We start from the raw sequence: 24,790 nt of genomic DNA, 5'->3' as shown, positions 1-24,790 counted from the left end.
AGATACTGCTTAGGCAATTGGCTAACTTTATCTATAGCTAAGGATCTGTTCAGGCCAGAGGTACTTCAAAAAAGGGCCAAGATGAGATCACCTGGTGACTAAGAGTAGATATACAGGAAGACAGAGGGCAGAGGATTATATATTTAATTACAGTGCAGGGAGATATGTGCTGTGAAAGGGGAATACTAGGTTAGTGCAGAGGGAGGAGGTTGGTCAGGGAGTTTCATGGAAGAATATATGAGCTCCTAGGATCCATGGAAAACCAAGCAGTGACTTTGTATCAGTGAGGATGCTGGACCAGAGACATAATTTGCAATTGGTCACAGAAGCAGTGGTTTGATGTTAACCGTTTTTTGTTTTTTTTTTCTTTTTCTTCTTTTTCACTTAGCTTTCACTTGAAACTCTAGTAACTGGTTTTACACTTGGACCACTTTAAGTCAATGTGCCACAGGGAATCCTATTTAGAGGCAGAATAGCTGGGCACCTAGGAACACAGGCTCTGGATTCATTCTGCCTGGTTTGTCGTTCTGCATCTGTCACTTAGTAGTTGGGTGACTCCAGGTACATTACTCAACATCTGTGTACTTCATTTTCTCATCTGCAAATGGGCATACTACTGATAGCTAACCACTTATGGGCTGTTGATTATGTTTCCGTTTCTAAGATTTTACATACATTTTTCAACTCCTACCTCCTATAATCAATAAGTTGAATGCCATTACTATCCCCATTTTACTGCTGAGGAACCGGAAGCACATTCATCCCTTCCACAAATATTTATTGTGTGTCTGTAATGTGCCAAGCATGTTTTTTATGTACTGGAGAAAGATCAGGGAACAAAATCTTTGCCTTTGTGCAGCTTCAGTCTGGGGTTTGGAGGAAAAGGAGAGATTTAACAAACATAATAAGCATGTACATTATATGGTTAATTAGAAGGGGATAAATGCTATAGAAAAAAAACCTATAGATAGGTTTTGAGATTTTAAGTAGGGCAGCCACAGTAAACCTAACAGACAAGGCGACATTTGAGGAAAGATTTAAAGGAGGGGTTGCCGGATCAGCAAGTGCAAAGGAAGGCCCTTAGGCGGGAGCACATGAGTACCACGCAACCACCGCACGCAGGGGGAGATCGAAGGCGGTGCGGCGAAAGGTGAGGGGCTAACGCATCCAGTTTTAAGAATTAACTGACTTTCACTGGGTGAGAGGGGAGCCATCAGATACTTCTGCCCAGAGGAGTGAGATAACTTGACCTTCGCTTTAAATCGGTTCTCCTGTTTAGGCCCAACGTCCCAAGGCTAGTGAGAGAAGACAAAATTTGAAGCCAGACAGTCCGGCCCTGGGGTCTGTGCTCTCAGATTAAAGAAGCAGTGGACACCACGAAGGCTCAGCCCTCAGCAAGCGCCCCGCAAGTGGAGGCCCATTGCTGTGGTTACCACCATCAACTTTCACTGAAACTCCGCCCCACCTACCGCCCTCTAGCTCCCCAGCTCCAGGACTCAGCAACCACTCAGTCGGGTCTCCACGTAGCGCTTCCCCGGCTACGGATTGCGCAACTTCGTCAGCCGGGCGGAGTCGGACGTAGGCGGAGCGGCGGCGCCAAGAGAATGCCCGGGTTGGAGACTCGACGAGGAAGCCCCGAGAGCCCCCGACGCCCACGGTCTGCGCCTGCGCACGCCCGATTCAGGCCGCTGACATTCCAGAGGCGCAATCCGCCCCGCCCCCCAATTCCGGGGCGGAGCTCTGGGCCGCGCTTGCGCACGGTCTCGCCCGCGCCCTACGCCTGCGCGCTTCTCCAGCCCGGCCCCATCCCCCAGGTTTTCGGGTGGGGGAGGGGGCACGTCTCGGCGAGTCACGATGATGGCGGCCACCATCCTGTGGTGAGCTAGCGGATTCTCTGCTTGTCTCGCAGAGCCCCACGCGCCTCCTGCAGACTCAGTGGCCGGCGCCCGGGGCGTGAGGAAGCACGGCGGCCCGAGCTCTCGGGGAAGGCCGCAGTCGCGAAGAGAGCGGCGCGGCCCGGGGCGACGGGGGGAGAGGCCGCTCTGCTGGGCGAATGTGACAAGCCCCCACCCCCACCGCCTTCTTCCCCAGAGCGCGAGGAGCGCGGGCGACCCCGGGCCCCGCCAGGCCACAGACCCCGCCCAGCGGCCACCACCCGGCGCAGGCCCGGCAGCGGAGCTGCGCGGCGGCACCATGCAGGTCACCCTGAAGACCCTCCAGCAGCAGACCTTCAAAATAGACATCGACCCAGAGGAGACGGTATGAGCGGCGGGGAGCGCGGGGCCCGAGGCGGGGCGGGGGTGGCCTCGTGCGGGCCGCTGGGAGAGTGAGGGGCCCGCCGGGCCTGGGCGGGGGACAGCTGCGCGCGGGCCGGGGAGCTGGGCCTGGCGGTGCGCCCCAGTGGGGGGCTCCTCGGGAGCACCTGGAGGGCGCGGCGAGCGCGGGCCTGGGGCCCGGGGGCCCGGCCCTGAGCCTCCCGCGTTGGCTGCAGGCTTTGTGGTAGGAGAAGGGGGAAGCAGTGGCCGGACGCTGTAGGCCTGGTGGCAGATGGCGTGGAGCACACGCCCGCGGGGCACTGGAGGCCTGGGTCTGGGAGCTTGCAGTAGTGTGGCCGGAGGGGGAGGGGAGGTCGGGGCAGCCTGGGCGGTGGAGCCTGGCTTCTTGGTGTGGTTGCACAGGTGGGGGAGGGAGGTGTAGGCTTCGCCGCTACGCCTGTGTGGACCTGGTGAGGCGCAGAGGTCTAAGCGTTGGTAACCCGAGATGATGAGCCTTAAAAAGTATCAGGTTTCGTCTGCCGCCGTGAGAGAGAGGTGAGTGGTGGTGAAAATGAATTCTTTACCCCCTTCCCTCTAGAATTTGTTAACCCTTTTATTTGCATGTATCTTGAATGGTTCTGCTGTCGTCCTCCCGCCACCAAATCAATACCCAAAGTGCATAGATTGCACTTTGAGGCCTCTTGGTGGTGAAAATTTTTGCATTAGAGCCCTTCAAATCTAGGCTCAAACCAACTCCGGGTTTAACGGGTCCTGTGTTAGCATTTCAAGGGGAAAAAGAACATAAAAACTTTGAATTCCTTCTGCAGTTAAAGTCTTAAACACTTAAGAAGTCTGCGTTATAAATTATTCTGTATTTGTGACTGCAAAAAGAGAAACTGTTGAAGTCAATATAACTTTATGCCAAGAATCTAAAAATACCATGAGTGTAAATTTACTGCTTATGTTCTGGAATACACCGTTAATATTGTCATAATGCTAAGTTCAAACCAGCAAGTTTCTACCCATCTGTATTTTAAAAAATAGTTGATTTTATTTTGAGTGGAGATCAGGGGCCTTGGTGTTAATTAAACAGAGGTGAATTCCATCTGTGGCTCTTATTTGCTATGACCTTGGGCAAATAACTCTTAGTTTCATCCTCTGTGTCTTAGGGATAATACCTGCCTTGTGTGAGGATTAAATGGTACATATTTAGTTGGTGGTCAATAAATGGAATCGATTATTTAAACACTGGATACCTTTGAGTGAAGATACAGTGTTATGTTTTACCTATCTCATTTAATCATCTAAAGTTTTCTACGTCTTTAAGGAACAAGGAGAGTTCCCAGCCTTTTGGGAGTTGTGGCACAAAATTATTTGATTTCAAAATATTTCATTATATGTAGATCGATGTATGCTGTGCAATAAATTCTTAAAGGTACGGTAGATATGTTATACATGAGAAACTTTTCAGTGCCCTCAGAAGTAATTGACAACATCCTGTGGATTGATATTTCAATTAGAATCAAATCCTTCTTTAATGTTTCTTTACGACGTAGTACATACTGATAAGTTGAAGGATAAAAGTTAAAATGGGGTTGTCTGTTTAATGATTTCAGACAATCTACATAAAATGCCTATTTGACTTTGGTTTTTTTGATAGTAAATGTTGGTGCCACACTAACTTTATCAGCTTATAATGCTCAGAATAATTCCAGAATTGAAACCTAAAGGATTTTGGTGGGAAGGAATTATCTGTGGGTTTATTAAAATTATACAGTGGCTCTTTCTACAGTTCCACTGAAATATTTATGTTCTATAAGACTTGCATAACTCTTTAGGCACTTTATTGTATAAATTCTTAACTATTTTTGTGGTTTCTCAGTTTATTTCCAAGAGAATGTAATATGTTATACTTCAAGAAATATATTTTCCAGAAAGCTCATTGTTACACAGTGGCTTCTTCAGCTTTTGTTGCTATTTATGTAAATATAATTTTGTTGCTATTAATATAAACATAAAAACTAATACTATTAATATTATTACCTTTGTAAAGACCCTATCGTAGAAAGAAAGAAAAAAACTAATACTAGTAGTCTAGGGCAAGAAATTAAAACATTTAAGAATGTTTACATTAAATGACCCATCCGTTTTTATTTTTATGGCTTTAAGTTTCAGAAGTGTTTTTTAAGACAACTGTTTTAATTCCATTTATTTATTTTTGATACAGTACTTTAGAATTCCAGTAAGAAAAGAAACAGTAAAAATTATATTAATATAGGGCAACACTAAGTGTCCTGTTTCTGATTTGTTGTGAGAACTGGGTAACCAAGGATATTAGAAATAGATCTAAAGTAAAGAAAAGATAAGACTTCAGTGAGACCTATAGCAATATCTAAAATGAACAGATTGGGCCTCTGAGACCTGTATTTGGACTGCTCAAAAAGTTTGTCCTTGTTTGATTTTTACCTGGAAGGAACTAAGGAAATTAAGTAATTTAAGGTAGCCACTATAGAAACTCTCACAAGCTTGGGATGAGCATGAACAAAAATGGAAGAAAGGACTGCAATATAAGCAGAATCATGGGAGTGATTCATTTGCTGAACAAGTAAACGTTTAGTGAGCTTTGCTGGCAAGACTGGAGGAGTGCAGGGACATTTAGGACATGGTCTGGGTCTTATGAGATCCTTATTGACTGAAACTCAGTGGCTAGAGAGTAGGGCATGTACACAGTGGGAAAAGCAAAAAATTTGTTTTTAAGGTGTTTTTTTTCCGCTCCAGTTTTTGAAAGGTGATAGTTCCTCCCTGCTTTTAACCACTAAAACTTTCTTATGCTTATTAGCCACTTTGTACCATTTACTTGACCATTACCATGGTACATTCATGATCACTGCTTTTAGTGTTAACCTTTACAAAGGTCTTTTTAATTTTTGCTAGAGTAATCCATCCCTTCTTAAAAGATATTGAAACAGTATGGAAACCAAATGAAAAGATGGTATGTGTGGAGTGGGGAGACCATTGCTAAGAGATTTTCTTCACTATGTGTTCTATTTTAAATAGATGACTTACTTTAAAAATTGTGGGAGAAATTTAGGTAGCATACGTATTAAAGCGTTCTGAGGTATCTAATAGACCACTACTGCTATAAAATTCTTAATTCTGAACTTTGGTGTGATGGACATTTAGAGGGAAATGCAATACACATTCACTCTTGCCCACCCTACTATCCGTTCTTCACCAGCATCAAAGTAACCCTAAAAGAAATGTTTTCCCTGCTTATAAAGGCTTTCCATTTTACCTTGAAAAACCCTAGCCTACAAAGCCTTACGTGCTCTGACCCCTTGCCTAACTTTCTAATCTCTTACCCCTCACCTTAGCAATACAGGCCTTTTTTTGGATTCCCAAAACACACTCAAACCCTTAAAGGTCTTTGCCCTGAGTTTTTAAGCTCAGATCCAAAGTCAGTCAGTTTTTGGTATTGCTGTTACTTAAAAGCCATTAATTAAGAAAGGCAGGCTAAAAAATAAGAATTTGGAGATAATTGCACTACAGTACATTATTTCATCACTGAAATGATGACAGGAAAGAGTATGTGTTACACAGATAATCCTTCAACCTGGTAACTGTTCACACAGATTATGTGCTTTGAATAACTGAAAACACACAAAAACCCAGTACACTCGAGATTAGACTTTAAGTGCAAAAGCTGAAATGTGATTTCATTACTATATGGGCATTAAAACTGTATATACATAGGATATTTTTGATAAGAGACTTGTAAAGGTACAGTAGTTTTAATTTTTATAAAGAGTGTATTTAGTGTACTGCAAAGAATTAACCTCACTTTGTGGTTTATCTCTGTAATGTTGGTGATTGTTATAAAATACTGCTTTAGTACTTGTTCTGTGTACAGTATTTGCTAGCTGTCATTTACTAGTGAATAGTTCCTATTGTGGTTTATTACATTTTCGATATAGTCATGCTAGATATAGTGCCATATTATAGGAATTTCCTAGATTATTAAAGCATTAAATAGTAAATATATTAAAATAACTATATCACAGAGGTGAAATTAAGGGTTCTTGGCATTTTGGTAGAACAAAATACAGGAAGAAACTGGGAAATCTGACATGGTTTTTACCAGGCTTTTGCCCAGTAGCCATTCAATAAAGATCTTTTGAATAAATTGAATACATTCTTCTGGTGAACTGTCAGTGATTCCTCAGTGTAGTGCGTTTGCATGTTGATTTATTTATTTAACAAATATTTGTTGGATACACTAGATGTCAAGCCCTGCTGTCATGGTGTGTACATTCTAGTGAGATAAAACAGTCAAAAAAACAAGTTTAAAGAACCAGGTAATGGTAAGTGCTGTGTAGAAAATTGAAATAGGATGAGGTGATGAGATAATGCTTGACTGGGTGGCTACTTTTAAATTGACTAGTCAAGGAAGGCCTTTCTGAATAAGGTAACTTTTAAGCTGAGATCTGAATAATAATGAACAGTAAGAGATGAGGAGAGTGTTTTCTGTAGGGAAAAGGCAGGGCAAAGACCTTTAAGAGTTTGAGTGTGTGTGGGGAATCCAAAAAAAAAGGCCTGTATTGCTAAGGTGAGGGATAGAGATTAGAGAGTTAGGCAAGGGGTCAGAGCATGTAGGGCTTTGTAGGCTAGGGTTTTTCAAGGTAAAATAGAAAGCTTTTATAAGCAGGGAAAACATTTTTTTTTTTTTTTTTTTTGAGACAGAGTCTCACTTTGTTGCCCGGGCTAGAGTGAGTGCCATGGCATCAGCCTAGCTCACAGCAACCTCAAACTCCTGGGCTTAAGCGATCCTACTGCCTCAGCCTCCCGAGTAGCTGGGACTACAGGCATGTGCCACCATGCCCGGCTAATTTTTTCTCTATATATTTTTAGTTGGCCAGACAATTTCTTTCTATTTTTAGTAGAGACGGGGTCTCGCTCAGGCTGGTCTCAAACTCCTGACCTTGAGCGATCCACCCGCCTCGGCCTCCCAGAGGGCTGGGATTACAGGCGTGAGCCACCTCGCCCGGCCTAAGGGGAAACATTTCTTTTAGGTTACTTTGATGCTGGTGGAGAACGGATAGTAGAGTGGGCAAGAGTGAAAGCAGACCAGGAGTGGTGGCTCACGCCACCAGCCTGAGCAAGAGTGAGACCCTGTCTCTACTAAAAAATAGAAAGAAATTAACCGGACAACTAAAACCATATAGGAAAAGTTAGCCGGGCATGGTGACACATGCCTGTAGTCCCAGCTACTCGGGAGGCTGAGGCAGAAGGATTGCTTGAGCCCAGGAGTTTGAGGTTGCTGTGAGCTAGGCTGATGCCATGGCACTCTAGCCTGGGCAACAGAGTGAGACTCTGTCTCAAAAAAAAAAAAAAAAAAACAGTGAAAACGGGGATCAGTTAAGAGGCTTGTGCAATGGTTTTAAGCAATTGCGCCTTGAACCAGGGTAATAGGAGTAGAGATGGAGAGAAGTAGATAGAATTGGAATATATTTTGGAAGGTAGAATTGGCTGTACCACTTGCTGTGTGACCTTTGGCAAGTTACTCAGTATGTGCCTGTTTCCTCGTCTGTAAAAGCAGGATACTAGTGCTGAAAGTAGCAACTGAAAGTATACTATTCATAAACTAAAAGGGAGTTTTCTCCCTGCTTTGTCCTTGTCTTGTGTCCTTGAGCACAAGACTGTAATAATCTCCTCATTAGTAACATGGGAGTAATAATAATTGACTTGGCTTCCTTAGAGTTATTGTGAAAATCAGGTGAGATCATGGGCCTGAAAATATTTCGTGAATTGTGAAATTAAAAATAACTTATGCAGTTTTTTAAAACAAATCCTGCTTTCATCAGTTTTCCTTTATGTTGGTCATTTTTTTCCTTTGTTTTGATCCTTTCTGAGAAAGGTTTCTGTGAATGAGATGTTCTCATTCTCTCAGTTTGACGTAATCAGCAATTTTTAAAAGTGTGTAATAACAGTGAACAAAGTTCTGCCATTTTGGCTTGAAAATTGATATTATTTTGTTGGGTAGTGTATAGAATTTCTGTTAACTTTTAAAAGAAATTTACTGAATTTAAGCCTGCTGTATAGCACAGTGAATCTTTCTGAAGGACATTACACCATCTGTTCCTTTTAAGTTTGGATAAATTCCTTCTGTAGTGTCTCGAAAGCTAATTTTACAACTGAATGAACTTTATAAACCTTTTAAACATTATATAAACCTATTCCAGCAGAGGAGGTAGACCAGCTACAAAAGACTAATGTACACAAAAAGGTCCTAGATGCTTAAACAGATAGATAAAATTGTTGTCACCCCCTCCCCCCACACACACTCTTCTTCTGGTGGGCAGCTTTTTCTTGCAAGTGCGCTAGAGAAATCCATTCTTTGCCTTTATAGAAACTTTAAAAGTTACAGGTATCTTGGGATTTCTACTTAAACTAAGTTTCCAGATTCCTGTGTCTCTTTTGGTCTTGTTGAAATCATACTGTTAGGAATATTTAGATTTTAGATCAAGTTGGCATGTATACCTTGGCTTAAGAGACTAAATACCATTTTACATAGTTTCTGTGGGAAAAATGGGCTCTGGGTTTCAAATCATATATTTGAAATAATAGCCTTTTGAATCATAACCCCAATTTGAGGATTGCCTTTGTTTACTGTCTGTTTCTTCTCACATAATTAATACTATACTGTCAGTTATTGTTTCAATAAAAAAAACTCTTTCTGTACTATATTCTTTCATTCCTTGGGTCCAGTGGAGAGATTTTTCTGTTTGCACTGAAGCCAGCTGATATCTTTATAATAAATTGTATTTTTAGAATTAGCAGGAACCTACTTTGGGGGAGAAATTTAAGAAATAATTCTTGGTGCTGGTGCCAGTTGCTCAAGTGGAAGAATAATACCCAAAGAAGTAAAAAGGACAAAGCTTTGCCTGCAGTGTAAATCTATGAAATTCTTTAGTAAATATATTTGGCTTTGAGAATCTCTTCTTTTGCTAATGGTTGATTGCCAAAATTCAATTGCTATTATTACTTTTTAATTAATTAGGCTATATAGTATTAGAACTGCCTCAGACCTTTTTTTTTTTTTAATGAAATTTCTCTTTTTTTTCTTTAAACTCCGGTTTTTCCTAAATTAGCAAAATAATCCAGGCTGTTAATAAATACAATATATAAAGTAAAAAGGAAAAGGCTTTTGCCCCTGGCCTAAGTAGCAACTGTAGACTCTATATCCTTCTAGTCCTTTTTGAAATAATACATAAACACAACTACACTGCTTTTTAAAAAAAAAATTGCTTAGCAACTAGCTCCCCATCCCCCCTTTTTTTGAGACAGTCTTGCTCTATTGCCCTGGCTAAAGTTCAGTGGCATCATCATAGCTCATTGCAGCCTCAAACTCCTGGGCTCCAGTGATCTTCCTGCCTCAGCTTCCCGAGTAGCTGGCACTACAGGCACACACCGCCACGCCTGGCTAATTTTTCTATGTTTTGTAGAGATTGGGTCTCACTCTTGCTCAGGCTGGTCTTGAACTTCTGACCTCAAGCAGTCCACCTGCCTTGGCCTCCGAGAGTGCTAGGCGTGAGCCACTGCGCCTAGATAGCAACTAGCTTTTTTCCCTCAAAGATAGTTATATTTCATTTATTGATTATATTGCATGGTATTCAAATGAATGTATGTGCAGTGATTTACTTTACCATTTCTCCTTGACTGATATTTAGGGTTTTCAGTTTTTAGTATTATAAACAGTGATGTAGTGTACATATTTTGTACATCTGTCTTTGAAGTATTTGTGTGAGCATCTCTCTAGCATTGATTTTTAGGTGTGGAATTATTGGATTGAATGCTGGCAGGTTGCCTTAAAAATGCCTGATCAGTGCTCACAAATAGTATTTGCTATTCACAATTATCAACTTCCATATGAGTAACTAGCCAGGATTCAAATTTGGGTAGTCTGCCTCCAGAGCCTGTGTACATAACCTTTCTATTTCATATGCCTTAGTGTCGTCACCAGAAAACAAGGATAATAATATTAATAGTACATACATATGTGCTAGTTACCTATTACTGTGCAATAAACAAGCCTTAGTTGTTTAAAACATTAAACATTCGTTATTTCATAATTTTCTGTAAGTTAGCAATTCAGGGGTGGCTTAATTCTGTGGTTCTTATTCAGGATCTCATGAAGTTGTATTAAGGGCTACAGTCATCTAAAGGCTTAGCTGTGGCTGGAGGGTTCCCTTCGAAAGTGACTCCCTCACGTGGCTAACAGCTTAGTGCTGGCTGTTGACTGGAGCCTTCAGTTCCTCTCCACAAAGGCCCTTCCCCAGGCTGAGGGTCTACATGACATGGCAACTGGCTTCTGCTGGTGTGAGTGACCCAAGAGAGTAAGGCGTAGCCTTTATATATATGTAAACCAGCTTCGGATGTTGCATGCTTTCACGTTGGCAGTATTTTACTGCTCTTGTTGACTAACCATAATTCAGTATGGGGAGGGTGTTTACAAAGACTTGAATACCAGGAGACAAGGGCCATTGGGGACCATCTTGGAGGCTGGCTGCTGCAACCTCATAGAGGTGTAGTACAGGTTAAAAGAATTAATTATTGTGAGGCTCTTGGTGCACTGCCCGGCACATGGCAAGTGGGTGACACACGTTAGCATTTGTTCATTTGGGTTTTATGTTTCAGGGCTACCCATTAAAGCTTAAATAATTCTTTTTACTACGCATAGTTACAATAGTTATAACAGTAATAAAGTTCAACATAGTTACAAAAGTAATAAGGAAAAATATACTGTAGCATTGAGGAAGCGCAGTTGTTACATGAATGTTCAATTGCTGGCCTAATCAACAAGCAATGGCTCTAGAAATCTTACGCAAAGTGCTGTGTAAGAAAATTGACATACTGCATCATACTAGTATTGTGGGAATATAAGTTATAAGATATTATTTTGATATCTCAAACATATAACATTTTGATATCTCAAGCATGCAGTGTAGGCATTGTTCTGCCTACACCACTGCACATTTGGTTCAGTGATATCTTATAGTTGTCTCCTTTTTTTTACTTCAGAATATTGAAGCGGTACAAATGTTTTGGTTACATAAATTGCTTTTGTACCGTTTGCGTCAGTTACAAGTGTGCCCATCCCCCGGATAACGTGTGCTGTACCCATTAGGTGTGAATTTACCCATCCCCTCTTTCCCCCCTCACCTGCTTGATTTCCAAAGAATGTTATTTCAGTATGGGCACATAAGTGTTGGTCAATTAGTTCCAATTTAATGGTGAATACATGTGGAGATATCTCAAACATACACTCAATTTGGTTGGGCTAGGGATGATTTAGGCAAACTAGTCAAAAAGCTATTCTTCAGCACATACGTTGTGGTTGAAATGCCCTGGGACCTCAAGTGAAGGTATCCAGTAGAAATTGAGTTCTGCCTAACTGAAGGTCAGGAAGAGCTGCTGGGCTAGAAATACAGATGGGATCTGGATTGTTATTAAAACTAGGAGTAGATAGAATGGATTATCTTGGAAATCTAAGTAACACTTAAAGGGCTAGTCAAAGAAGAGGATTTCACAAAAGAGTAAACAGAGAGGTAGGAAAACCAGAAAAGTATAGCATCATGGAAGCCAAGGGATGGCAGTACGAAAAGGTGTGATAATGATGATCTTTTTATTGCAGAATTCAGTGATGTTGGTAAGAGGAGTCTTAATGGAATTATGGGGGTAGGCAGTACCAGAGAAAATAAGCAGCATAAAATAAGAAATCCATGCTTCTGTTTTATCAGCACTGTATTGCAATCTTTTGAGTAGTGGGTGTGGAGTTAACAAATAAGTGAAGACTGTGTTTTTGATTTTTTGAAGAATACTTGTGAGGTTAAGGGGAGGAGAGAGTGTAGTTAAGAGAAAAGAGGTTGTGTAGTATTTTTTGTTTTGTTTTTAAGGTCATAGAGACTTGGGACCATTTAAGTGTGAATGAAAATGAACTGGCCTTGAGGGAGTGGTTGAAAATAAAGCTGTGGGAGGGAAGGAGACATAATGAATCTAGCAAAGTGCTGGAGAATACTTGGAGGGGAAACCAGAGGACACGTGGACAGAATTAGGTTTGAAAGAAAGGATGCTTCTTTCATTTAATAGGTGGAAAGGAGATTATTAGGTGGGTCTGAACGCAAGAAAGTATGTCAGTTTGGTGGCAGAAAGTTGAGAATGAGTTCCTCTCATGTTTTCTGTGTTTTGAGTAAGGTAGAAAGTGATCATCTGCAGAGAGGAGGAGAGTGTTGAGAATCAGATTTACAGCAGAGTGCAGGTTTGAAATATCCTTTGGGAGAATAGAGGGGAGGGCTAACCCTGGGGAACAGAGGATTGAGTGTGTCCTTACTTTTCTTCAATAGCATTTAAAAAACTGGGTATAAATGTGGACAGGTGGTCTGTTAGATAAATGGCTAAGATTTGTTAGCTAAGTGAGATAGGCTAGTGAGACACCACCGAGTGATTGAAATGAATTTTAGTGGTTGAATACTGATGGAAATAAATTCAGTTATATTGGTCCAAATGTGGAATTTTGCCTGGGAGGCTCAGCAGAAAGACATGGGAGTCTTTGATATTAGGAATAAGGTAATAGGGGCATTGGCAGTGTTCTATAAGTGGAATAGAACTAATAGAGAAGATAGAAGTAAATGTAAGAGACTTTAGGAACCACAGTCTTAATGAGGTTCAAGAGCAAATGTAGTGAACAGTTATTTAGGAACTGGTAGGAATAGGAGATCGATCATTTACAATTTCAAAGCTGGAACAGTTTTTAGATGACAGCATTCAGCCTGTGTCCTGTGAGTAGGTGACTTAAATGGATTGGAAGTAAAGATCATTGTTGTGTTGTGCTTAAGGAACAATGCCAGAATTTTGGACAGGTCAGTGAACCTGGTTCCAAAGTTGAGTTGAGTTATTTTCTTGCTACACTACCAGAAGTGGTAGTGTTGGGTCAAATGCCCCCCTTCTCTTTAACAATGTTGAGGCAGTTTGGCATGTTGCTCTCAAAGATTTAAATCATTTAATACTTTCATTCTGAGAATATGTCTGTTCATACTTGTTTATACCAAGAATTGTTCAAAACAGTCTTTTCCAGTATAACAGTCTATTGGATTAATGACATGTGACATCACATTTGTGTTTTTGGTTACTAATGAGGTTGAACTTTCTGTGTGACTGTAATTGTGAATTGCTTCTTCTGTTACTTGTCCTTTTTGTTGTTGTTGTTAGCTCAAGAAGAGTTTTGTACCTTTGCTTTTTCCTTATTCTTTTATTTGCATTTTTCTTTTTATTTGTCTTGATTTTTCTGTTTTGAGTTGTATGCTTAGCTTAATTTTTCTTTGTTGAATAAAAATGTTTAGTGCTAGCCTATGATTATTTCTTTAGCCAAATGATACAAGTATTGTGTACAGAGTTCTCAATTGTTATCTTAATGATCTTTAATCACATTTTTCATTACGTTGGAAGAAAAGATTTTTAGTAGTAAATGATTAGAGGGTTTTTTGGTCCAATTTTTCTTAATTTATTGGGTTTTGTAGGGGGGTTACTTTTGTCCCGTCTCTATTTTTTGATATACAAAACTAGAAAGTAGGTCCATTATTTATTTAGGCTTTTAGAAATAACAGTGAAATACTTTTTGTGGCCTAAATTTTAAAAATACTGTATGGGTGCTGGAAATACAAATACAGTTGCTGTTGAACAGAGAACTTTATATGGTATATATTAAATCTGTCTTAATTACCTCCCTCATTCTAACCTGTCAGGATTGAGATAATCCTCGTTATTTATTTTACTTTTTGCTTCATATATTTTTTTCTTCCATTTTTATGCTGTGTTCATTTATTCATTCAGCATATGATAATTGAGCATCCACTATATACTATTCTGAAAACTGAGTTTGCACAGAGACACAAGTGATCTGTAATTTGTAGTTTTCACCAAGTAATCATATTTGCAAATACTGTATCCTCTATTCTCCCTCTATAAATAAAAAGTTGGAAAATAAATTTACCATTCACCACTGAGTGTTCTACCCACATTCTGCCATCACTTAGTTGACTGAGCAAGTCATTTAGCATGACGAATAGCAGTCCTCAAACTTTTTGTTTTTAAGACTCCTTTATACTTAAAAGTTATTGAAGACTCCAAAATAACTTTTGTCTGTGTGTTTGTATTTGATATTTACCATATTAGAAATCAAAACTGAGAAATTTTTAAATCTTCTTTTAAAAATAATAAATTCCTTAAATGTTATAATTAATATTTTTGTGAAAATTAACTATTTCCTAAAACAACAACAAAGCAATAAAACTGACATTGTCTTACTTTTTTTGCAAATCTAATGTGTGGCTTTAAAATGTTTTTACTTGTGTTAGTTTTGCCTCTGAAATTCAGAACAGTGGAAAATAGTGGACTGAGATTTTTGTGATAGATTTCTCCTTTGCGGAACATCAGAATAGCAGTGATGATACCCATTTCAGGAAGATCAGTGTAGCAAGGGTGATTCACAAAGTATTTGCAGAATACTATGCTTTTAAAGCATAACAGATGGCTCCGGGTTCCTGCTATCAGTAAGTAGCAGTGTGACTTGGAGCAGATGATTTAACCTCTTTATTCCTATTTCTTCATATAGAAAATTGAGTGGGTGGTATTTCCATTGGTCTCAGAGTTTTGAGGATTATGTGAAATTGCATATGTTAATGTACTTGAAACTAAATAAACTTTCTTTTTATTTTTGAGGTACGCACCATTACTTTTTTATTGTACAAAGGAGTCCTATCTTTGTATTCCTTTTTGTCATACAGATTTTTGTTGTTGAAACAAGTCTCGCTCTGTCACCCCAACTAGAGTGCGGTGGTGTCAGTCTGGCTCACAGCAACCTCAAACTCCCGGGCTCCAATGATCCTCCTGCCTCAGCCTCCCAAGTAGCTAGGACTACAGGCGCGTACCACCACGCCCTGCTAAGTTTTCTATTTTTAGTAGAGACAGTGTCTAGCTCTTGCTCAGGTCTCAAACTCCTGACCTCAAGTGATCCTCCGGCCTCTCAGACAGTTCTTTACATAAAACTTAAAACTATTAATTTAGACAATTTTCAGAAGTATTCTGGGAAATTGAAGGAAATGGAATTTCCCCCCTTGATTCTTGTGCCTATGCCACCCTCTTTTCTTATCACTTAAAGAAGAAATGGTTAGACTCTTTTTTTTTTTTTTTTTTGGTAGAAACAAGATCTTGCTATGTTGTGCAGGCTGGTCTTGAATTCCTGGCTTCAAGTAATACTCCTGCCTTGACCTCCCAAAATGCTGGGATTACGGGCACAACCTACTGCCCAGCCTCATTAGACTTGTTTTCTAAATACATCATAATGAGCCTATTGTCATAATATTTTAGGAACTGAAAAGACCATGAAGGTCATCTATTCCAGTTCCTCTTACTTCGTAGATGAGACTGATGCTGAGAGAAGCTAAGCTACTTGTTTAAGAGCTTTTAAATAGTCCATTGGTTCTCAGTCTTGGATGACTTTGTAAAAGTCTGTAAAGCTTTTAAAAAATACTAATGTCAGGGCCCACCCTCAGAGATTGTTTTAATTGATCTTTATAAGGCCCCCTGGGTAATTATAATAAAACATTACAACACTCTTAAAAGGAATCATTTGCCTTTTAATATTCACATTTAGCCTTTAACATTGAAGCATTCTTGCTATTGTGGATGAAACCATTTTATTTCTTAGACCTTTTAGGTTGGTGAACTTTATTTTCTTACTCTGTGGGAAATAAACCTGTAAACTTTATGAGAATCAAAACTTTGATATTGAAATCTTTATTTTAAATTAATTTACCAAGTCAACTAATAAAGTTTTTTAAATTTATTTATGTGTAACAGATGGTGTTAAAATGAAGTTTATGCCTATCCTACCTAAGAATAATTTTTATCTTCCATTATTCATTCAGATTCTGGAATGTAATTTTTTTGTTTAGACTTTTTCCCAAAAATCTTTATTTTTCCTCTATAGGTGAAAGCACTGAAAGAAAAGATTGAATCTGAAAAGGGAAAAGATGCCTTTCCAGTAGCAGGTCAAAAATTAATTTATGCAGGTATGACTTAAACATTATAATTAATATGCTACTTCTTCCTTGCAGCGGTATTATTTTAGTTTTAGGAATGTTATCTTACAAATTGTAGTGTATTCAAATTGATTGTCAGAAACATTGTACATATAAAAGCAGTGGAAGAGCAGTCATTTGAATATGATATTGATATTGAATCTTCTCTTTATTCACATTTGCCCTATGTATTTTTCCATCCAATGATGTTAGTTTTGTTCAGTTTTATCTTTTGTAAGCATCATGTAACTGCTTTTGTGTTTTTAGTCAAACTGAGCTTTTTAAATTTGTTGAATTGAAACCATTTATACTGGTTGTGTTATTAGCATACTTGGAATCATTTCTGTAAAGTTAAATTTTAACCAAAATTGAAGAATATTAAACTTACATGTTAAAAGACACTATAACTGACAGGAAGGAAAACAATTAATATTCAGATAATATATAGAATTCTTAGAAATCAATAAGGAAAGGATGACCAATAAAAAAGCAGCAAAGGAAATGAATAGGAAATTATAAATTTAACTAGCCTCACTGGCAACCAGGAAAATGTATATTAAAAATAGACTTGATTTCTGAATTTAGTGGAGAAAATTCTGTTTATTCTTCAAAGGACATACTGAACACTGTCATTGTAGATGTAAGTAAGGTGGGTCTTTGTTTGCCCATGTATATCTTGTCTTTTTCTGGATGGCATTTTCTTAGCTGAGGCTGTTGAGAGGAAATGCTAGCCTCGAGATTTAACCCCATCGTTTTTATACGTCAGAATTCAGAAGCCTAGAGAGGCAGACATAAAATTCAAATTTCCAGTTTCTAGTCTTGGCCTGTTTTTTCATTGCTATCCAGAATAGAGACCATATTCCTTTCTGTCTTAATGCTTGCAGCTTTTGGGTCAATAACTTTTTAAAGATGGGAAGCTAAATTCACAGAATAGGAAACATCAAGTTGTTCTGACCTAATATTTGAGTGTTAGCTTGACCACAACTTTGTGTACTTCTTTGTGCATTACTGAGTTCTGTAGCATCTTGCCTTTTCTTGTATTCTATGTCATTTTCTGAAGTACTTTTAATATCTTGCTTTGATAGCACTGGAATGTTCCTGATTTGTCAGGTGTCTGGTATTTTGGAGAACAGGAAATTTGTTCCTCTCTCCTCCTTCCCATCAGGAAGGAATATAGGTTATGTGCCGGAGACCCTTGGGCAATCACAATATTGAATTTTCTTTGTCTTCATGATCTCCCCTTTCTCACAACCTCTTTAATATTTTCTTGCCCAGCAAGTCTTTTATATAATTAATACTTTTTTTTTTTTTTTTTTGAGACAGAGTCTCGCTTTGTTGCCCAGGCTAGAGTGAGTGCCGTGGTGTCAGCCTAGCTCACAGCAACCTCAAACTCCTGGGCTTAAGTGATCCTACTGCCTCAGCCTCCCGAGTAGCTGGGACTACAGGCGTGCACCACCATGCCTGGCTAATTTTTTCTCTATATATTTTTAGTTGGCCAGATAATTTCTTTCTATTTTTAGTAGAGACGAGGTCTCGCTCTTGCTCAGGCTGGTCTCAAACTCCTGACCTTGAATGATCCTCCCGCCTTGGCCTCCCAGAGTGCTAGGATTACAGGCATGAGCCACCACACCTGGCCTAAGTAATACATTTTTTAAAATTGCTTGGCATTTTATATGCAGTATATATGTTTGACATCTTTTAGTCAAATGTTTATGTCGTTTTAACTATTGTGTTTCCATTTATCTTTATCCTGGGTGATTGGCTAATGTTTTCCATTGGGGAAAGTAGTAATTAATAGAATTGATGCTGGTGATTAATTAATAGAAAGTTTTAAGTTACATGTAAGACAAAAGATTATTTCACCTTAGGTAACATTTTATTCTTTTATTAGGCAAAATTCTCAATGATGATACTGCTCTCAAAGAATATAAAATTGATGAGAAGAACTTTGTGGTGGTTATGGTGACAAAAGTAAGTTTCAGCCTCATTCTATATTTGTTTGTATGTGTGAGTCTTTTAAAGATTAATGATGCCAAGTCCACATAATGGACACAGTTTATACATATCCATCGCAGCGTGCACTTAACTGCTGTTAAAGGTTTTAAGAATTTGCCTTGGATCAACCATAAAGTTATTAATTTTATACATTTGTGGTTTTAATATAATTTTTATGTGAATTAACATAATTGAAATATAAAATGTCATGTTAAAATTTTTTTGCCAGATTACTGAAATCACTCACTTATGTAATTATTTTTAAATGTGCTTAGAAATTAAATAAATGTTTCTTGTTCTGTAGTTTTTAATAAAGGTGCTTTAGAACTTGCTAAGTTATGTACTAGACCTGACAATCTCTTCAAGGCAGAAAAGGCATGTAAGTTCTAGTTTTGGCCATTATTTCCGTGATATTTCTTGGTGAAGGAATATATTTTTATAATTAAATGAAGGAAAAGGCAATTAAAGAAATAATGAAGTGATTTTTTTTGTTGTTGTTGTTGCCCAGGCTAGAGTGAGTGCTGTGGTGTCAGCCTTGCTCACAGCAACCTCGAACTCCGGGACTACAGGCATGAGCCACCATGCCCGGCTAATTTTTTCTATATATATTTTTAGCCGTCCAAATCATTTCTGTCTATTTTTAGTAGAGACGGGGGTCTCGCTCTTGCTCAGGCTGGTCTCAAACTCCTGAGCTCAAACGATCTGCCTGCCTCGGCCTCCCATAGTGCTGGGATTACAGGCGTGAGCCACCCCGCCCGGCCATGAAGTGATTTTTGTGAGGAAATTTTAAACAGCAGCTTTCCTGTGATTTATTGGGCTGAAGTATTTTGGGGATGATTCATAGAGTAAAAAGTTTTTTCTAAAGCAGAGAATAAACATAGATTCTGTAAGAGACTGCTTTATTTATATACTTGTTTATTTAAGGATACATAATCATGCAGTAGAGAGTTAACACAAATGGAGAAGTGGTACTCATGAAGTTAATTTTTAGGATTGAATCATCATCATCGGCAAAAGAACAGTGTTAGCTTGTAGCACTGAAAGTAAGTTTAAATCAGTACTTGCAACCACTTAATCAAAGACTAAAAGTGGAATAAATGTGGATTTTTCTCCAAAGTCACAAAGTAATCAATAGTAGTAGAAAATAGAGTTGAAGAAATACACTTTAATTACTGCATACTTTTGTGCTGGGAAACAAAAACAGCTAAACAGTTTATATGTGTTGGACTTGAAAATTATTTTAATCTGTTAAGAACCATATTGATTTTGCTACATTTAAGTACTTTATTATATGTTAAATTTTAAATATAGAGAATTAAAATCATGTGAGGAAACCTTGTCTCATCTAGTTTGTTTTTTCCAACTGTGGTAAAGTATACATAACAGTATTTTCCAATTTAACCATTTTAAGTGTATACTGTACAGTTACATTGCTTTGCAACCCATCACCACCATCCATCTCCAGAACTTTGTTATCTTTCCAGATTGAAACTCTGTACTTACTAAACACTAACTCCCCATTCCCCCTCCTTCCAGCTGCTGGCCTCTATCATTTTACTTTCTGTCTATGAATGACTATTTGGGTTCCTTATATAAGTGGAATCTTGCAGTATTTGTCTTTTTATGACTGGCTTATTTTCTCTTAGCATAATGTCTTCAAGGTTCATCTATGTTGTAGCATGTGCTAGAATCTCCTTCCTTTTTAAGGGTGAATAATGTATTTTCTCATCTAATTTTATCATACATAGTACATAATAGAAAATGTGATAGTCACACATGTGGATATGTTTTATTATTGCTCTTATTTCCTTTAGTATTACAGTAACCTTGACTATTTGGAATTGTGGTTCCCAACCCTTAGTCAGTCTGTAGCCTGTTAGGGACTGGGCCACAGAACTCCTCCCTACCCCCTGTCCTCCCCCCATTCTTGGAAAAATTATCCTCCATGAAACTTAGGAAAGTGGGGGGTGGTGTACACAGCAGTGGGTGAACAAGTGCAACTTCGTCTGTATTTACGGTGGCTCCCCACCTGAGCTCCCCCCACCCATTGGAAAAATTACCTTCCATGAAACCAGTCCCTGGTGCCAAAAAGTTTAGTGACCACTGATTTGGACCACAGCTAAGAATTAAGCAGAAAAGTTCTCAGAATAGGTGTGTGTATTTGCGGAGTAGGTACTTGGAGCCTATTCTTATATTACATAGGATTTTAATGATATTTATGGTGGTTTTATATTGAAGTTAATAGTAGAGGCCAACTATTCAAAAGGGGAAGAAGGCTGCTATAGTAAGGCATTATGGAAACAATGAGAAATGACTTTACTACAAAGAGGGAAAAGCTATTAAGATCCAAAGCAAGAAGAAAAACTTTAAAAAGCGGAAGGGGGGTTTGGTATTGTTTAAAATAAGATGTAAATAGCTCTTCATGGCAATAGAGATCTTGAAGGCATGGTAAACTACAATATTATATTGATCACAAATAATTTAGGAAAATATTAAACAGGTATACCACATTTAAAATACATTTTGTATAGATTGGTTATTATAAAGTTTTGGTGCTTAAAACTCTAAATCTTCGCCTTCATGAAGCTTCAGTTTATCCAGAATTATTCCTTATTTGAGAATTGCTGCTTATTGGAGTTTTAGAGCATTATTACTCTGTAGAGTATTATATTGGCAGTTAAAGTTAAGCTAAATGCGAGGCTCTCAGAATAGGAAAAGAAGGGAATAAATGCTGCTCACACTTTTTATAGCCTCTTTCCACCACTTTTCACTAGTCCCTTTTCCCCCAGTGTGCTCCCCACTAGCTCAAATCCAACAAGAAACAAGGCAGCTCATTGGTTTTAGAGTTTGATTTATGCTTGTGGCAAATTATGTTGAATTTTAATCCCATCTTCCATTAAGTTACCTTTTGTCTTTAGGAAAGTTATGGGTTGAACAGGTAGTGAACATTGGAGAAGAATAAAACTCATAGTAGTATTTTTATATACATATACAGGTGTCAGGGGCACCAGCACCCCACCCCAACATAGTCAAAAACTTGCATATAACTTTTGACTCCTCAAAAACTTAACCTGTTGTTGACCAGAATCCTTACGAATAACATAAACAACTGATTAATGCATACTTTGTGTGTTATGTGTATCATATACTGTATTCTTACAATAAAGTAAACTAGAGAGAAAATGTTATTAATAGAATCCGTGAGAAAATATTTTTTACTATTTATTAAGTGGAAGTGTATCATCATAAAGGTCTTCATCCTTCTTGTCTTCCTGTTGCGTAGGCTGAGGAAGAGGGAGGGGTTGGTCTTGCTCTCTCAGGGGTGGAGGTAGAAGGGGAGACAGGGAGAGGCAGGCACACTCAGTGTAACTGGTATTGAAAAAATTCTACATGTAAGTAGACCCGTGCAGTTCAGACCCTTGTTGTTCAGGGGTCAACTGTAATTGCTTTCTGTTCTGTGGGAAGCTTTATGGCGCTGTTTCCAGTTCAGAAAAATGCTGAGCATGTGGCTATAATTTTATTTGGCCTTTATTTTTCTGTTTAACTACGTACACATCTCAGTATTATTAACCCCTTTGTACTTGGACCTGTTGATTGTAGTCAATATTGGGATTTTCATCCTTCTTCTAAAATATGGTTCAGCAGACTATTTGGCATGTTCATTAATAATCATATTTCTGTTTATACTTACATTTCAAGAAAATTATTATGGTAATGCTTTTAAATGGTTATGGGTACTTTAAAGTTATAACCAAGGTTTGGGTGGGTGCAGTGGCTCAAGTCTGTAATCCAAGCACTTTGGGAGGCTGAGGCAGGAGGATCACTTGAGCCCAGCTGGGAGTTAGAGATTATAGTGAGCCACTACACTCCAGCCTGGGATACAGAGGAGTGCATGTCTTTAAAAAAAAAAAAAAAAGTTACAACCAAGGTACATAGACAAAGTTTTTTGGGAAAATTGTGTGGTTCCCTTTTTTCAAATATGTATTCTATATGTTTTATTTTATTTATTTACTTTTCTTTTTTTTTGAGGCAGAGTCCCACTCTGTCACCCTGGCTAGAGTGCCATGGCATCACCCTAGCTCATAGCAACGTCACACTCATGGGCTCAAGCAATCCTCCTGCCTCAGCCTCCTGAGTAGCTGGGACTACAGGCATGCGCCACCATGCCCGGCTAATTTTTTCTATATATTTTTAGTTGTTCAGCTAATTTATTTCTATTTTTTAGTAGAGACAGGGTCTCACTCTTGCTCAGGCTGGTCTCGAACTCCTGACCTCCAGCGATCCTCCACCTCGGCCTCCCAGAGTGCTAGAATTACAGGCGTGAGCCACCGTGCCCAGCCTTTGGCTCTTTTTCGTATTAACTTCCCATAGTCTGAAGTTGTTGGGTAAAGCTAATTGAGACTGATAGTTAAGATATATGCTCTCAAGATGAGCTTTGAGAGTAACAGTGATTCAGATTGCTAATATCTATCATTTATTACATCATTTATTATTTTCAAGTTACACGTTTGTATTAGTGTTATATTTGTTTGTGGCATCCTGTAACAATATTGTCTAATTAGAGATCAGGTAATATGTAGTAGTTTATTGTAATTATTTTGCTTTTTAATGTGTTTAGCCCAAAGCAGTGTCAACAACACCAGCACCAGCTACAACTCAGCAGTCAAATCCTGCCACCACTACACCAGTTACTTCCTCCACAGCAACAGCTGTGGCTCAGGCCCCAACCCCTGCCCCTGCTTTGGCTCCCACTTCCACACCTGCGTCCGTCACTCCAGCCTCAACGACAGCATCTGCTGAACCTGCACCTGCTAGTGCAACTAAACAAGAGAAACCTACAGAAAAGCCAGCAGAGACACCAGTGGCTACTAGCCCAACATCAACTGACAGGTAAGAACTGGATTCTGGGAAATTTTATCTCAAAATATGTGTTTAACAAGAACTTCATGCACGCATTTATTTTGATTATTGTTTTGAGCAAACTGACTTTGTATCTTCTATGTTAAGTTTTTTCTAAACTTTGACTAAAGCGCATGCTCATGTGTTTATTTTGGTAGTTTACTATGGAGAATATAAGTATAAATTTTCCAAATCCGTATTTCTATACTCTGCATTGATTTTTTTGGTGGGGGGAAGGAAAGTGTGGGTCAGAGTCATTATTTATATTTGATCTGCATTCTTCTTTTGTCATTATCATACATATAAGCATCTTTCTATGTCAGTAAATATTTCCAGTTATCAGATAGCATTGTGTCTGGTTCTGACATTTGTTAGCTCTTGTACCTTAGAAGAGTACTTAACATCTTTGGGGTTTTTCCTCATCTGTAAAATGTGGATGACAGTAGGACCTGTCTCATAAAGTTGTTATAAGGATTAAATGAAATGGTGAATGTCAAAGATGTAAAATAGCACATAGTACACAGTAAGTGCAGAGTAAAAGTCAGAAATAGTTATTTCACCTAACACCTTTTGTTGAAGGTTTAGATTGTTTCAATTTCTCACTGTTATACCTATCTTTGTGAACCTGTGTAGAAATTTAAGTTTTTGCTTATGTAGATCTTTAGAAAAAAGGGGGGAAAGTGCTGTGGTATTTTGGGGTGCAAGAAATAATTTCTTGTGGCAAGTTGGCAGTTGTAAGATTATTGAGCAGTTTAATTCAGAGATTTTTTTCCCTCCCCAAATGATGAATAAAATGACCAAAGTAAATGCTTTAGTCGGGATTTTTTTGGCCGGAAATTGTGCAGAGCAATCCTTTCTTCGTCTAAGAGCATGAGTCATATTATGGCCAGCCTTCACTGGCCCTGGAGCTGTGTTTGTGACTTAGTGCAACTCAGGACCTCAGTGGCAATAATTATATGATCTTTGGAATCAGAAATAAACACTTTGGAAACCTATGCAATGACTGGAAATACTGACATGAAAGGGTATTTATGATATATATGACAATGATCTGAAAGAATACAGTCATGATCCTTCATTTTAGTGTTCTGCCTTAAGTGTGGTTTGTATGTCTGACCCAGTCAACCATGTTTGGAGGAGTCTGAGCCACCTTGTTTATCGCTCATTCACGGTCTCTTTCCAAAGAACTGATTCCCTGAGAAGACAATACAGGTTATAAAATATTTTCCCCATGTTTACCTAGAAAGCTTTTTGAGGCATTCCATGACACTGTTGCCTAATTTGATCCATTTCTACCATGTACATCTAGAAATGTATTCAACTATCTTACCTATTAGGAGACAACCCAGAGTCAGATTAAGCTATTATATCAAAGGGCTGTTGATCAATTCTGTATGAGAGGGAACCTGTAAATTTAACAGATTGTTTCCCCAAATCATTTAAATATTATAAATGTAATTAAATGTCTTGAGACAGTACAGTATATCTTTTCTTAAATGAGCTCCT

The 24,790-nt window shown here is 38.7% G+C and overlaps 1 protein-coding gene across 1 annotated transcript in view; it reads left to right on the top strand.

The window, feature by feature from the left end:
* Positions 1-1,748: 1,748 nt before the first annotated feature.
* RAD23B (RAD23 homolog B, nucleotide excision repair protein) overlaps positions 1,749-24,790 on the top strand; it is a 42,717-nt gene continuing 19,675 nt past the window's right edge. The window contains exons 1-5 of the mRNA XM_045563783.1: positions 1,749-1,877; positions 2,092-2,259; positions 16,300-16,381; positions 18,282-18,361; positions 23,004-23,275. Coding sequence (XP_045419739.1) covers positions 2,194-2,259; positions 16,300-16,381; positions 18,282-18,361; positions 23,004-23,275 — 500 coding nt within the window. The 5' untranslated portion in view covers positions 1,749-1,877; positions 2,092-2,193. The remainder of the gene's footprint in view (positions 1,878-2,091; positions 2,260-16,299; positions 16,382-18,281; positions 18,362-23,003; positions 23,276-24,790) is intronic.

Source organism: Lemur catta, chromosome 10, assembly GCF_020740605.2.
Source record: "Lemur catta isolate mLemCat1 chromosome 10, mLemCat1.pri, whole genome shotgun sequence".
Lineage (NCBI taxonomy): Eukaryota > Metazoa > Chordata > Mammalia > Primates > Lemuridae > Lemur > Lemur catta.
The sequence above is the reverse complement of the archived record's forward strand: the minus strand, read 5'-3'. Positions and strand labels throughout refer to the sequence as shown.